At 48.2% G+C, this 13700-nt stretch overlaps 1 protein-coding gene across 2 annotated transcripts in view; it reads left to right on the top strand.

Moving 5' to 3' along the window:
* LOC135373750 (uncharacterized) overlaps positions 1-13700 on the top strand; it is a 52463-nt gene that overhangs the window by 15447 nt on the left and 23316 nt on the right. The window contains exons 3-4 of one of the 2 annotated variants that reach the window (XM_064606838.1): positions 3080-3230; positions 8419-10467. In XM_064606838.1, coding sequence (XP_064462908.1) covers positions 3080-3230; positions 8419-8840 — 573 coding nt within the window. In that variant the 3' untranslated portion in view covers positions 8841-10467. Of the gene's footprint in view, positions 1-3079; positions 3231-8418; positions 10468-13700 lie in introns of those variants that run through there. The other variant, XR_010416573.1, reaches the window with a different exon arrangement.

Raw genomic sequence — 13700 nt, 5'->3', positions numbered from 1 at the left:
GGTGGGGGCTGCTCTGCTGTTCCAACGTTGGTTGCCGGAATGTCGGAGACAGGCGCGACAGTTGAGCCGCGTGTATTCCTTGTGGGGGGAGTTCAACGGGTCGCTCCGGGCACTGTCTCATTATGTGACCCGATCGATGGCAGCTGAAGCACACAGGCTGGCCTGTTTGACTGTGTGCTCGTCGCGGAGGGAATTGCTGCTGCTGCACTTGGCCCATCCTCTCTATGGCTGCCGTCAGTGTCCGCACGCTGTCCTGTAGGGCGCCCAGAATCGCTCTTGTGTCTTGACCCATGTTCGCAGTTGCAGTCCGGTGTCGGTCTTCTCTCGTGTACAACACGCTTGCTGGGTCTGTCGCGAAAGCCGCGTTCGTTGCGAATCCCGGTAAGGGATGGGTCGGCATGGTCAGCAGAGCATGACGGGCCATGGCGCCCACATGTGTCAGCCTCTGCAGGTGTTGAAGAAAGTCCGCTGGTGTTCGTGGATTTGTAATGGCGACGCGTTCCATCATCTCGAGTCGGAGGCCACGGAGAAGGCACCTGACCTTTTCTGGATCCGTCATCAGAGGGTTCGCTCGTCCGCAGAGCTGTAGTATGCTGGATACGTATTGCTGGGAGGTCTCATTTGGTTGTTGTCGCCGTTCCTGTAGCTGTATGAAAGCCCAGTCTTAAACGTGCTCGCCTCCGAAGTCTCTCTGCAAGGCTTGCTGCCAACCGGCCCAGGTGTCCTCCTGCGCTGTCGACCCTCGGAGCTGTGTGACGAACCACTGTCTCGCCTCGCCCTGCAGTGCAACCACCAGGTTGTTCGCTTTTTCTGCATCGTTCCACGACATCGCTGCCGCGTAACGCTCGTATAGCTTCAACCAGTCATTGACGTCTTCGTCCGGTGTTCCCTTGAAAGTGGGGGGCGGCCCGTATGGCAGGTGGTAGCTGTTGGCGGGGGCTTCATTGACGGCCATGATTTCCAGCTCTTTCGTAGTACCTGGTATGGTTCTGCTTCTTAACACTTTGTCGTTTCCTGCTGACGTTGACATTAATTTTCTTCTTTACTTTAGCATTGTTTCGCAATTTCGAAGATTTTGTCGAAACGTTCGTTTATGCTGCGGGGAACGGCCTCGTCGAAGTCTCGCCACTTCTTGCTGGGGTCCAGAGGCAGCGTGCTCTGAACGCGTGCACGTCGGTCCCTTCGTTGTCTCCCTCTTGACCGTTTCTCGCTTGGATTGTCCATTATATTCGGGGTGTCTGCCCCGCACCTCCACCAATTTGTCGCGAGCAAATAACCGACAAACGCACCGCCACATTTGCGTCACCGTGGCTCGCGTGTCGTGACTACTCGGAATGCCCAACTTGTCCGATACTTCGGGCCGCGACGAGGGCAACATGGTCGCCGCAGACGCCGGGAGGCCAAAGTGCAGAACAACAGCCGACAGTGGTCAGGGCACAAGAGCAAGACGCTGCTGTCGAGCTGTCGTCGGACACTCGAGTCCCCCGGGCGGCCTCCCGTCTGCCTTTTTAACCCGTTGACCTCGGTGAGGGGGAAGTTTCTGACCTCAATCCCTCTAGGGTACCGGGCCGCCTCGTGGCAGGGCTACAAAGTATGGGCACTCCGGCGCGCCATCCCGCGGGCCACAAGAAAACCATGTTTATTCTAAACGGCATATATCATTGCTCGCTACAACCTGCAAAGTCAGTCGTGCGGAATCCGAAACTTTACATAGACCACGTGAAGGTCCGAGTTTTACAGTGGTCTGTGGTGATGGCAACATCCACACGTGTCCACAGGATTTGGGAACTACTATGCCAGGCACGACTGAACTTTTGCATGCAACAAACGAAAGTTTTTCGGAGAATACCGCGCCGCCTGACCCACTAATTTGCGGCATCGGATTGCTTGTACGAGTGATTTCTAATGAGCGTGCCAATGGCTCCCATTTTTGTATTTGCCGCACTTCTCAATCTATGTTAATTACATGCACCGTAGTGCTCTCCTCTAGGTTAGGTTAGGTTAGGTTGGGTTGGATGAGGGCTCGCCCCTACCCCGCGCCTCTGGGCGTCCGTGCATGCCGCCATAGACGCAGACGCTGTGGAGTTTAGTGGGAGTGATTGGACCTCAGGACATATATTTTGGCCCTCGTGCACAAGTGAAAGCGAGGCCGTGTGACGCATAGAAATGTCGCGCATGCAAGTGTATTGATAAGAAACCTACGGGTCTGCTGCCACGGACTTTCTGGTAACACCGAATAGCGGGCACGGCGAGGCTTTTTTTTTAATTAGTGGGCCGCTTCGTGATCCCCCGCCACTGGGGGTCGCGACACGTTGTGAGGGCGACCGCGACGAGGGCACAGTTTGGGAACCACTGCACTCTAAGAAAAAAAGGAGTAAAACGAGGAGTAATCGCAGCTTCTACTCCCCTAGTCTGCAATTACTCCCCATTTTAGTCCCCTAACCCGACATTTAGTCCCGACATTTACTCCCCAGGACTGCAAATTGTCACTGAACTTCGCGAATGGTTTTCGGAATGCAACAGTCTACGTAAGTATATGCCCTTGGTCAATTTGAACGGCATAAGGCTGTATAACTCAGCCAACGTAGCAATTTTCGAGTCACACAGAGCAAGAAACAGTTAGCGCATCTTTCTTCGCAAATTGCGCACTATGTATGGATAACGATTTTATATCACTCGATATATCACGGTGGACGGTTTGTTTCAAAGTATTTTCATGCATGCACACGAATTATGTACTTGGGACTCTTACAACCGCGCGTGAAATGCAGTCTCCACTCTGTAACATTCATTTACTCCCGTGCATTTACTCCTGAAAGGGACTATTTTTTGTGGCAATGCATTTAGTCCCCAAAAGGAGTAAAAGTACTTCTTTTTTTTCTTAGAGTGTGGGTTAGTCTGTCCCCGCACGCCGTACAAGCAGCGTCGTGGTGTCCTCCGGCTTGAAGAGGATAAAGTACATGTGGTAGAGTGCTGGTAGTAGGTAGAACAAGAGGTCAGTTGTAAATAGAAGAATACACCTGTTAAGCATGCTGCGTTCACTCATCATTCCCCCTCTCCTTTGCTTACCCGTTTCCAGATAACGTTATCCTGCGGAAAGAATGAATCTCAAGTGGGCACCATTCAGATGCAAAGCAACTTCGTCACCTTGAAATACAGGACGAAGTCCACCTTCAGAGACAGTGGCTTTAAGCTAATTCTTACTTCGTACCGTCCCAAACTTCTGCCTGGTAAGTATCGCCTTTCTAGCTTATTATCATGTCGCTCTTGCTCACTGAATCACTAAACTGACCACCCCAGGCATGGTACTCCTTAGAAGTTCAGCTACATCATAAAAAATAACATTGTCACAAGATAGGAAGTACAACTTGAAGTTACAATATTTGATAACTCCAGTAACCTAAAGGTGGTGTTCCTTCTTACCATGCAAGTGGTGGTGTTCCTTCTTACCAACTTTACATGGCAACCGTATGAAGACGCTCTCTTCCTAAAGCTGTGGAAATCAAATGGTACAAGGTGTGGAAACAGGGTTCTTGTATTGCTACCTGAGGGGAATGGGACAAGTCACAATCTCCTCCTCCTTTGAAGCGAAAGCACAGTGCGGACGCGGCAGAGTCCACCAACGACGGCATCCCACTACTCTGAACAGCGTCAGGTTAAAATGTACTCCATGCCGTACAAGTACAAGAGTAACTTTAAACTTCCAAGTTTGGCTCGTCAACTTCACTTGGCTGGAATGTCCTTCGCGAAACGTGCACGTTTATTGGCTGTTAGTAACAGCCAATAAACGTGCAAATATGCACCTGCTATATGTGACCCGCACAGAACAAATTGTCGTAAACCCCAAGCTCCACCTCGGTCGTGCAAGCGCAAACATAATAAATATAACGATTCGTTTACTGGCCGACGTATGGTCATCAACGTTCAAGGCGGCTTACTCGGTCCTACACCTCCCTCCTTCATTATGCAGACATATTAAATGTTGGCTGGTAGTCTGTTTTTGCCGAGCCGTCTGCCTGCCAGTAACGTAGATATAGGGAGTCATATAATACCGTTCGCGTCAACCACACACCACAGAAGATGTCGAACCAATAATTTCCCACGAAATCGACTTCTTGGGGGAGGAGGGTGTATTTGTTTTTGGGCATATAGTATATTGCTAGCCAAGCAGTGACAGATATTTCAAGGGGGGCTTTAAAAAGCAAAGAAAGAAAGAACAGGAGGGTGTAGGGTGCAATATCTCGGTTGGAAACACAGAAACCCTGTTGCTATGAGCGTTAAATGCGCATTCTGCTGGACAGTGACCACGTCACATTGACCAGCCGGTCTCGTTTAGTCTCATTTAAATGTAAGCGTAGTGTTAAATAAGCTGTCGTCGTGACAACAGAGTTACTTCACAGGTCCATGGTGCACTGTCACGGGTGCATGAGCTACATTAGTGTGGAATTGAAATCACGCAATTAATCGCGCGGGCGACACGCAGGTGCCGGTAAGAATAAAGTCTGTCCTACACTCTTAAAACAAAGCTTCACCACATAGCACGCTGAGGACCAACCATTGTACAGAATGATACCTCTGTCGCTCTTGATTTGTGGAAAGCGCGGGGCGTACGGCTTTTTGTTACAAGTAGCATTTCTGCATAATTAAGTGTCACAAAAGGCGTACTCCTCCCGTTTTCAGCAGATCAGGGGAGAAAACATGTCATTCGTAATGATAGTTGGCTATAGGAGTGTGCTATGTGGTGAATAAGTTCATTTTTGAGAGTACACTTGTTGGCGCTTTCTTGATGGGGGCGTGTTTAAAGGGATAGTTCGCTCCCTCACATAACCAAAAAAAAATAAAACGTTGCAGGAAAGTACACTGTTAACATAGATGGTGGTGGTGGGTGGTGAAGGGGCTTGCCGTTGTCGGCCTCAGGTAGGTGGGCAACGTCACGACTGAAAAGACTGTTAACATAGAACTTCACCACATAGCACGCTGCTAGCCAACCATCATTCCGAATGATATCATTCTGTGTCATGATTCAACACAGGGGGAGGAGCCTATCTGGGACATGCTTAATGTGTCCCAGATACCCACCTCCTCCCATTTTCAGCAAATAAGGACACAGAATGATATTGTCACGACGACAATGACGACTCATCTCACGCGACTCATGTCACGCGCATTATCATTCTGTCATTAAATCATTGCCATCGCCACGCTGTGCTGCCTGTATCATTTGGTGGAAGTGCTGGCTGGCTTCCCCTCAGACACCCCTACAAGACCATCTACGGCCATCCAGAAGACCTTCGTGTACTATTGCTGCGCCTCTGGCCCCAACGCTGCTGTGATGGTCGTCGACGCCCCAGCCCGCACAGATGACGCGACAGACCAGACGACGACCAGACCAGACGCTCCCCAGCCCCGTAGATAAACGACGTCCACGACAGCAGCATGACGAGGCATGGCAAGCGGACCGGAGGCATCGGGCTACTGCGGGCAGCACAGCGTCACCTCATCTTTCGTCCACTGACATCCACATCTACCTCGACGAACAATCCGAAACTCATCATCTCCCTCATCGCTCATCAACATTGACCATCGTGTCCAGGAGGTCACGACTTCGGGAGGGGGGGGGGGGTATTGTCACGACGACAATGACGACTCATCTCACGCGACTCATGTCACGCGCATTATCATTCTGTCATTAAATCATTGCCATCGCCACGCTGTGCTGCCCGTATCAATATCATTCGGAATGATGGTTGGCTAGGAGCGTGCTATGTGGTGAAATTCTGTTTTAACAGTGTAGACAATGAACAACTCCCGTGAGTCCCTCTCGTTCAAATCTACACTCTTAAAAATGAACTTAACCACATAACGCGCCCATAGCCAAGCATCATCCCGAATGACAACGTTCTCTCCCTTGATTTGATGAAAACGGGGAGCGTACGCCATTTTTGTGGCAATTCTGAATTGCACTGTGCCACAAAAATGACGTACCCCCCCCCCTCCCTCGATTTCAGCAAATTAGGGATAATAAACGATGTCACTCGGGATGATGGTTGGTTAAGAGCGTGTTATGTGGTGAAGTTCATCTTTAAGAGTGTAGGTATTTTCCGAGTTTTCAGTATTTTGCTGTGAGCACCCGGGCAGCGCGGGCAGGCACCGGGAGAGGAGCATATTACGGGAGCTGCGATCTACCCGCGTGACGTATGGTGACGTTGCTTCAGGGCTTGCGACAGCAAGCCGCATTTCAATAGGGAGTTTTAGTATACCCTTCCGTAACGCTCGGAACGTCAACGCAGAGTACGTAGTTCGCTACCGTCAAACGAACAGCAAGAGAGTTTTAGCAGATCGTCAGGCAACGCTACGAACGGTACGGTAAGAACTGTGTTGCCATCGATAACATGAACTACCGTTCCCAACTAGTCTAGGTATCTGTTTCCGAACGAATTGCCTAATATAACTACGTTTTCGTGCTCTGTTCTTGTTTTCTTTGCGTTTGAAAATTAATTTGTTGTTCCACCAACAAACGAAAGGACAACGGACACTCCCTGCAGGTCAGTTCATCGCTATCACCCGCCGTTATGGCGGACGCTGTTGCTCACCCGGACTTGGTTGGCAGCATCGAGAGACCAGAAGTTCGTGTTTTCGAATGGTGCAAGGTATACCGCTTCTTATAAGGAGAAGATGTAGTCCCTCGTACTGAAGTGCAGTCTCGCAGCCTTCACTTCGAACACAGTCGACGAGGTGTTGCAGGCAGCCATGTAGTTTTGTGCAACGAAAGCAACGTAGAGGACGGAATGCAAAAAGATGAGCCGATCGTTCCAACGTGAAACGCGGAAGCCACGTTTCCGTTCCTGCGCACGCGCTCCTGCTCACGTGGAGAATAGCGTTCCTTCCGTTCGCTGCGTAACGGTCTACTAAAACTCTCGGTAAAGGGGAACGGGAACGCCCTCTTGCCGTCACACTGTTCTCAGACTGACGTCGCGTGCACGTCCTTTTCCTCGGGAAGGTCTACTTGTGTGGACCTCGTTGCGTTCAGATGCCTACAATAAATCATACCGCTCGAGCTGCCGGAAACTAATACAGTACCGGGGTCTGCGACGGAAATCAAGGAATCGATGCTTGGAGAACGAACTCTCCCATTGAAGGGCGATTGTATGTAGTGTCGCTATGACCATAAAATTGATTCACGTGAAATTTCCGCCGAAATTTCGATATTCGTGAGCCAAACACATAGAAGAGGGGAAATACACGTTGAAGGACAGAGAGAGGTCGGCATGCTCACGGGAGGTGAGGGTGGGACGTGGTACCGTAACCTTTCCCCTACATTCGTCGTGTGCAATAATTCCTTATTTTGATTTTGTGCCATTCATTGGTGCAGGTCGTCCCCTCTCCCCTAGTACCGTGACGTAGTTCTGAATCGACAGCCTCTGTTATTTAATGTATACTCTTAGGAAAAAAGGTTTATTACTTATACCCTTGAGGTGTAGCGGGCTGTCACGTATGTTAGTCCAAAAAGGCGTTAAGGTCAAATCCCTTGAATGGGTGGCAATATTAAACCCTGTTGGCAGGGTGTAACATTACCACCTTAAGGGAGAATATCGTACCCCGTGGATAGGTGATAAAATTGCCACTCCTGGGTGCTACACTATACCCTCTGCGCAGGTGGTAAAACAGCCACCCCTGGGTGCTGCAATATACCCTGTGCGGAGGTGTGTGCGCGTGTGAGTCCATCTCATAACGGCATATCCGCGTATAGCATCTCCTTCCCGCCCCTTCCCGGCGCATTTAGCCCTTGAGAGCTACATTTGACTGGAAGTTATCTTCATGAACGGATCGCCAAGGGAAAGACACAAGCAAATATTAACTGTGCTTACAAACATGCAAGCTTCGCGCTCGAGACCGCACGCGCAAGGCATACAGGTTAGGCTGAAAAGTCGTGCAGGTCGTGCAGATATTAATAGGCTGGGACTTCGCAAATTCTGAGATCCTCTCCGTCTGACAAGAGACTTTGCAAATGAGGATTCGGAGATCTCGTCATTGTAGTAACGGAAAGCCTGCACCCACTAGTGACAACATTTACGGTTGGAATACAACCGTGTTGCTGACTGTGTTTTCAAATTACTCTTCAAATACGATGATACCGTTCCTTGGAGAAATTATCGTTGTGACATGTAATAAACGTGTACACCCTGGGTGGTAAATGAGCTAGGTTACCACCCTGCGTATGTTGTCCACCGGAAGATGGTGCCGCAATAGAGGAGGTAAACAGCTCCGTTATACCCTTCCGCAAGGGCACGCTGCAGCCTGGGTGGTAAGAGGGCCGGTTACCACCTTTCCAAAACTTTTTTTTATACTAAGAGTGTAATATGCATACACACAGCTTCACACTCTCATCATTATCCTGCTATTGCTCTCTGTCTCCAGGCGTCAACGACAAACATCATTGTGGTGGATTCGAATGTCGCAATACGAGCTTTTGCATCTCCAGTGACCTCAAGTGTGACGGTATCAACCACTGCGGTGACGACAGCGATGAAGCTGACTCATGTGCGAACAACGAGAAAACCACAAGTACGCGAATCCTAGAGACATCCCCTGAAAGTACGACATTCGTGGAATTCCCAACAACGTCACGAGAAGACGTGACATCACCTACTTACGACACAATAGCGTCAGTACAAAGTACTCCAAGGAGACAAGAGGCGGATACCTATCAGCAAGAGACGTGCGAGTCGTGGAGGGGTGGAATGCTGGACACGATTCTCGGCGGTATTGGGATCCCCACGCACGTGTGTTACGCTGGTTATTTTGTTTACGGTACAATAAAGTCCCTCTTCGGCTATTGAACGAAGAAATCAAGGCGTGAGAGAGACAGCAGTCTATCCGCCATCTTGGGCATCTTCCATCTTCTATGCTCGTGCTGTGGACCATGCAACTCCATTGGTCTAGTCTACAAAATATGATGTTTTAGATAGAGGGTTTACTCAACCATCAAGATCCGCAATGCTCACAATATCTCATGCAGGCGATTGGTGCTCCTATTCAACATCTACAGCAGCTGGCTGCAGCATTGCCCTTTTTTTTCTATATCTGCTTTTCCCTCCTTAGTCGTACGGAAAGGTATGAGTACGTTACACGGGTAGGAAAACGGCCTAATGGGGTTGAGATCGCAACACACAGCGGTACGCAAAGGTCTCGTCGGAGTCATACATTCTTTTCGTGCCCCGCGCATGAAAACGACGACTGCCCGAAAGACCAAATTGAGAATGTTCTTCCTGACTGCCCTTAGAAAGAAACCTCAGCTGCCAAGCAGCTTGAGAAAACGATTAATGCTTAATGATTCTCGACCATTCCATGTCAAATGATCAATAATGCGACTGCTTAGTGTTTTATTTCCGTCTAGTGTTTTATGACTTACCTGCTGAGTTGTTCCTGCGCTACGATGCGCCGCAGTACGCGTACACGTTCGCGATGTTACCTTCAATTTAAAAATTATTGAGTTCGACGAAACGTACATCTAAGATTTTTACAATAATTCTTGCTAAGAACACGGTGCATCGAATGACATCTTGATCACGTTTTTATCACGACCTCATAATGTCGAATTTTTCTATCAACCATCTCCACTGTCGAATAAGACTCTTTCTAACATGCTCCGTATAACCTTACGCGGGTCGTTGTGTCTGCTCAAAACGATATAGGTTTTCGCCAAGCACTACAGCTTTGAGGGGCTCTGCATCCCATAAAGCTTAATTATGTCAGAAAAGAACAATGTTTTGTTGCTTTTCGATTCATAAGGAATCACACACACACAAAAAGAAGAGAAATCACAAAATTCTAAGAGCGCGTCGCGCGGCACCTCTGGATCAGTTGGCGTGGAATGGCCCCCCTCCATCATTACAACCAACCACGCAAAAGAGCCCTAGAAACATGTTAACGTACAGAAGAAGCTAAACCGCAAACCCTCTAAACAGCATTCACATCCCCCACCAATAAAGAATAAAAGAAAAAAGATACACAGTATAGTACGAAGCCATGCATGTCTACGCCGTTTTTATCACGACCTCCTCACACCAAATTTTTCGGTCAAAAATTTTCATTTTTTCGAATTTTCACTTTTTTTTTCTTTGTTGCTGCTGCTTACAGTGCACCTGCAGGACTGAGCTTTTCCATTTTTTTCATGGTTAAAGTAATTCGATCTTCGGGCATCAGGCGTTACACCTTCGTTCTTCCCACACCCATGACATGAGAAGTTGAACTGTGATAAAGGATTCAGAAAGAATCATTTAGGTTCGCCACATATTTTTTCCTTGTTTCTCAACGTCACGAGTCAATGCGTGTCATGTGTATGTTAACATAGTCATGTAGTCGATAGAATTCTTTATGAATGTCTACACATGTATTCTACCGTATTGTTCGTTTCTACCTTTCACCTCTACTTGTTCCTGTAATAAACTGGATACGCTTGTGGCATGATAGACTTCAATGGCTACTATCTGTTACGTATGACTACACCTGGCTACGGTTGGGCACCCGGAGGGCTACATTTTGCGTAAGCGAGTTGGCAACAGCGCGCAGAGTATGCGGCTCCACGAGATAAATCTCTACGCGTCGCAGCCAAGACGGAGCTTCCCTCGTACGGCGATGATTGGACAAAGAACTCTGGAAAAGAGACGTTCCCGCAATATATTTCCTTCAACAGTTGTGTGCGCTATAGATGACGTACCCTTGACATTTTTGGCAGGTTCGGAAAGAACATCCGAAATGTCACCTTTCTCCACGTTTTAATTACAAACGGATGAACCCCTTTTCGTTTGCTTCTCGCCGAATCTCTCATATGTGAGGCAAGATAGACCGGTGAAAAGGGGTGAAGATGTAGTTAAGCGTCGGTGACGGACCCGATGTCCCTGGCTATCTGCCAAACTCAAAAGGAGATTCAGGAATACGGCATTTGGATAACACACAGACAGTTTACTAGCACTCTGGTATCATACATACAACGAGAAATGAATAAAGAAATATACCTAACAATTTGGGTGATGAAGGGCCGAATCAGCTAAAGCAAGTATCCAACGTATATGAGTAACGACGTACGAAGATGAACGTCGTACGATAAAGAACGCACAACAGCACGAGACGCGCGTTTATTAGCATGTAACGGCGCCACTGCTAGCTTATGACAATGACGGTGAGGCCGGATGAACAGCTTGGCTCTCACACATACAGCGAAGGGATATCTTTGCACCCTTTTTAAAAGAGTTAATTGTTTAATTGTTCAAATAAGGACGTGCATACAGAAGTCAAGAGTTCTGCGATACAGGGTCAATAGCGCAAGCTAGTAGACACAGAACTTATATACAACATATATACACAGATCTATACAATAATACGATAATATAATATACAACAACAGAACTTCGTAATATGGAACAACATCAAATAAATGCAGAGATATGGTCAATTTAAATGTACAGAGGTGCTGATTATATACGTCCGCAACTTTCTGGTTAGCTGACTGTCACGTCTCAATTCTATAGGCAATGAATTCCAGAGTTTGGCGCAAAAACGAACAACCGTGTACCATACACATTGGTCGGTCGATACGAAATATAGTCGTTAAATGTAACACTCCTGTTCATTCTGTTACACCGCTGAAATACGGAATTATTAAATTGCAAATTAGAAGTAACGGTCGAGTTGAACAATAGGAAACGAAGTTCACGAACAGGATCAGGAGAAGGCAAAATATGCCGTCGATGTAAAAGTTCAGCAGAATGCACCCGATTGTCAGAGAAGGTGATAAGTGGCGCCCACCTTTTCTGTAATTTCAACAAGCATTCAAGGTACGAGGTACAAGTATTACCCCAGGCAGTAACACAATATATTAAATGTGATTGAACAAGTGAAAAATAAAGTTGTCGCAAAATATATAAAAGAAAATATTGACGTGCAAGAAACAATGCATGGCATGACTGCGCCACCTTCTTTACAGCTATATCAATCTGTGGGTTCCAAGTTAGGACAACAACAACAACAACAACATATTTATTTTGACACACCCAAATAGTTGATGTTTTGCACTTGTTCAATAACATGATCATTGATGGTTATTCGAATCTTCGTGCCACATAGGGATGACTTAGTGAAAACGACAAGCTTGGTTTTACTCATATTCAACTATAAACGATTGACGTAAAACCACTCTATACAATCTTATGAGCTTCGCTACATGTAGTGCGCTCTATCCCAGAGGCGTCTTCTGAACTGAAGAAGAAGCAGATGTCGTCTGCATATAAGTTGATAGTTTGTTCGAGATTAGGGACAGATTACTTATGTAAAGCGAAAAAGATAAAGGACCCAGGACAGATCCCAGTGGCGCTCCAACACTTAAGGTTGGTCCTCACTGGTGCGTCTTGACGCACAGTTATGCGTTCCGTTGGCACGCATCCTCAGCGCTCAACGCAGCGCAATGCGTTGACATGTTCTCACTGCCAAGGACCTACGTCCGTCGGTTGACACATGCGGTCGACGAAGCGCACCAACGTGGGTTCAGTGCGTGCCGCTACAACAGCACAGACGGAGGCTTTACGATTGAACATTGTTTTTTAAAGGCGTTATATTTGCGTCCTGTGGTGCCTCGATATGCAAGGTCCAGAAACGGTGACGCTCAGAGATGCTTTCGCTGGATTTCTTGTGGCCCAGTATTCCTCGGCGGCGCTACTCTTGCAGCAGAAATTGAAGAAGACAAGAATACACACACACACACACAAATAGAGATACGATGATGAGATGGGGCTGATGCCGGCCAGCAGGCTGGGCGCTGCCCCAGTGCCACTTGTACGTGATGAGAGATGATGATGGATATGATAAGGGGTCCGGTAATCAAAGCAGGGTGGAGAGGCCTGTTGATGACAAGAAGTCCCAGAGGTGACGCAGACCTTGGCGTGTATGAGCTGCACTGGACCATGGGCCCAGCACCTTGCCTATGGTAAAGGGGCGATGATCGATCGCATGCAGTTCGTGCTGCAATATCGCACGCTTCCGCTGGTAGTCCGGGCAGTCCATAAGTAGGTGGTGCACGTCTGCACGCACACTGCATGCTGCACAAAGGTCCGAGGGCGCATGGCCAAGACGCTGCCTCATAACTGGTGTAAATGCAACATTCAGCCGCATGCGGTGAAGCAGGGATGCGTAGTGTCGCGGAAGGCGATGAGGAAGCGACAGTGAAAGAGAAGGATCCACTGCGTGGAGCAGAGAGTAGGGTGTAATGTCATGCAGCCACTGTGATCTTGTCTTGTCTGCAGAGAGAGCACGGACGAGGGCCTGACGATCACCTTTGGGCAAGATGATAGAGTGGGCTGCAGCTATATGATGACCCCGCAGGGCCGCCCGGTCGGCCTCTTCATTGCCGGGAACGCCGACATGACCAGGTACCCACTGTAATACTACGCAGTGGCCCAGGTCTAGCAGCTCCTTGTAAGTTTCAAGCACGTCAGCAAAAATGGACACGAGAGGACCTCGAATTCCCATTGTTGCGAGGCATTGGATAGCAGCTTTCGAGTCTGTGTAGAAGACCCATGGCCGAGATGAACACTGCAGGATCTTGCGCATGGCAAAGAGCAAAGCATGTAGCTCAGCATATGTTGACGACGTCAGATGCGAGAGACGAAAGATACCAGTTATGTCTTCGGACGGAATAATATAGG

This window comes from Ornithodoros turicata, unplaced genomic scaffold (assembly GCF_037126465.1).
Source record: "Ornithodoros turicata isolate Travis unplaced genomic scaffold, ASM3712646v1 Chromosome31, whole genome shotgun sequence".
NCBI lineage: Eukaryota > Metazoa > Arthropoda > Arachnida > Ixodida > Argasidae > Ornithodoros > Ornithodoros turicata.
Note: the sequence above shows the minus strand (reverse complement) of the source record. Positions and strands in the feature narration are given on the sequence as shown.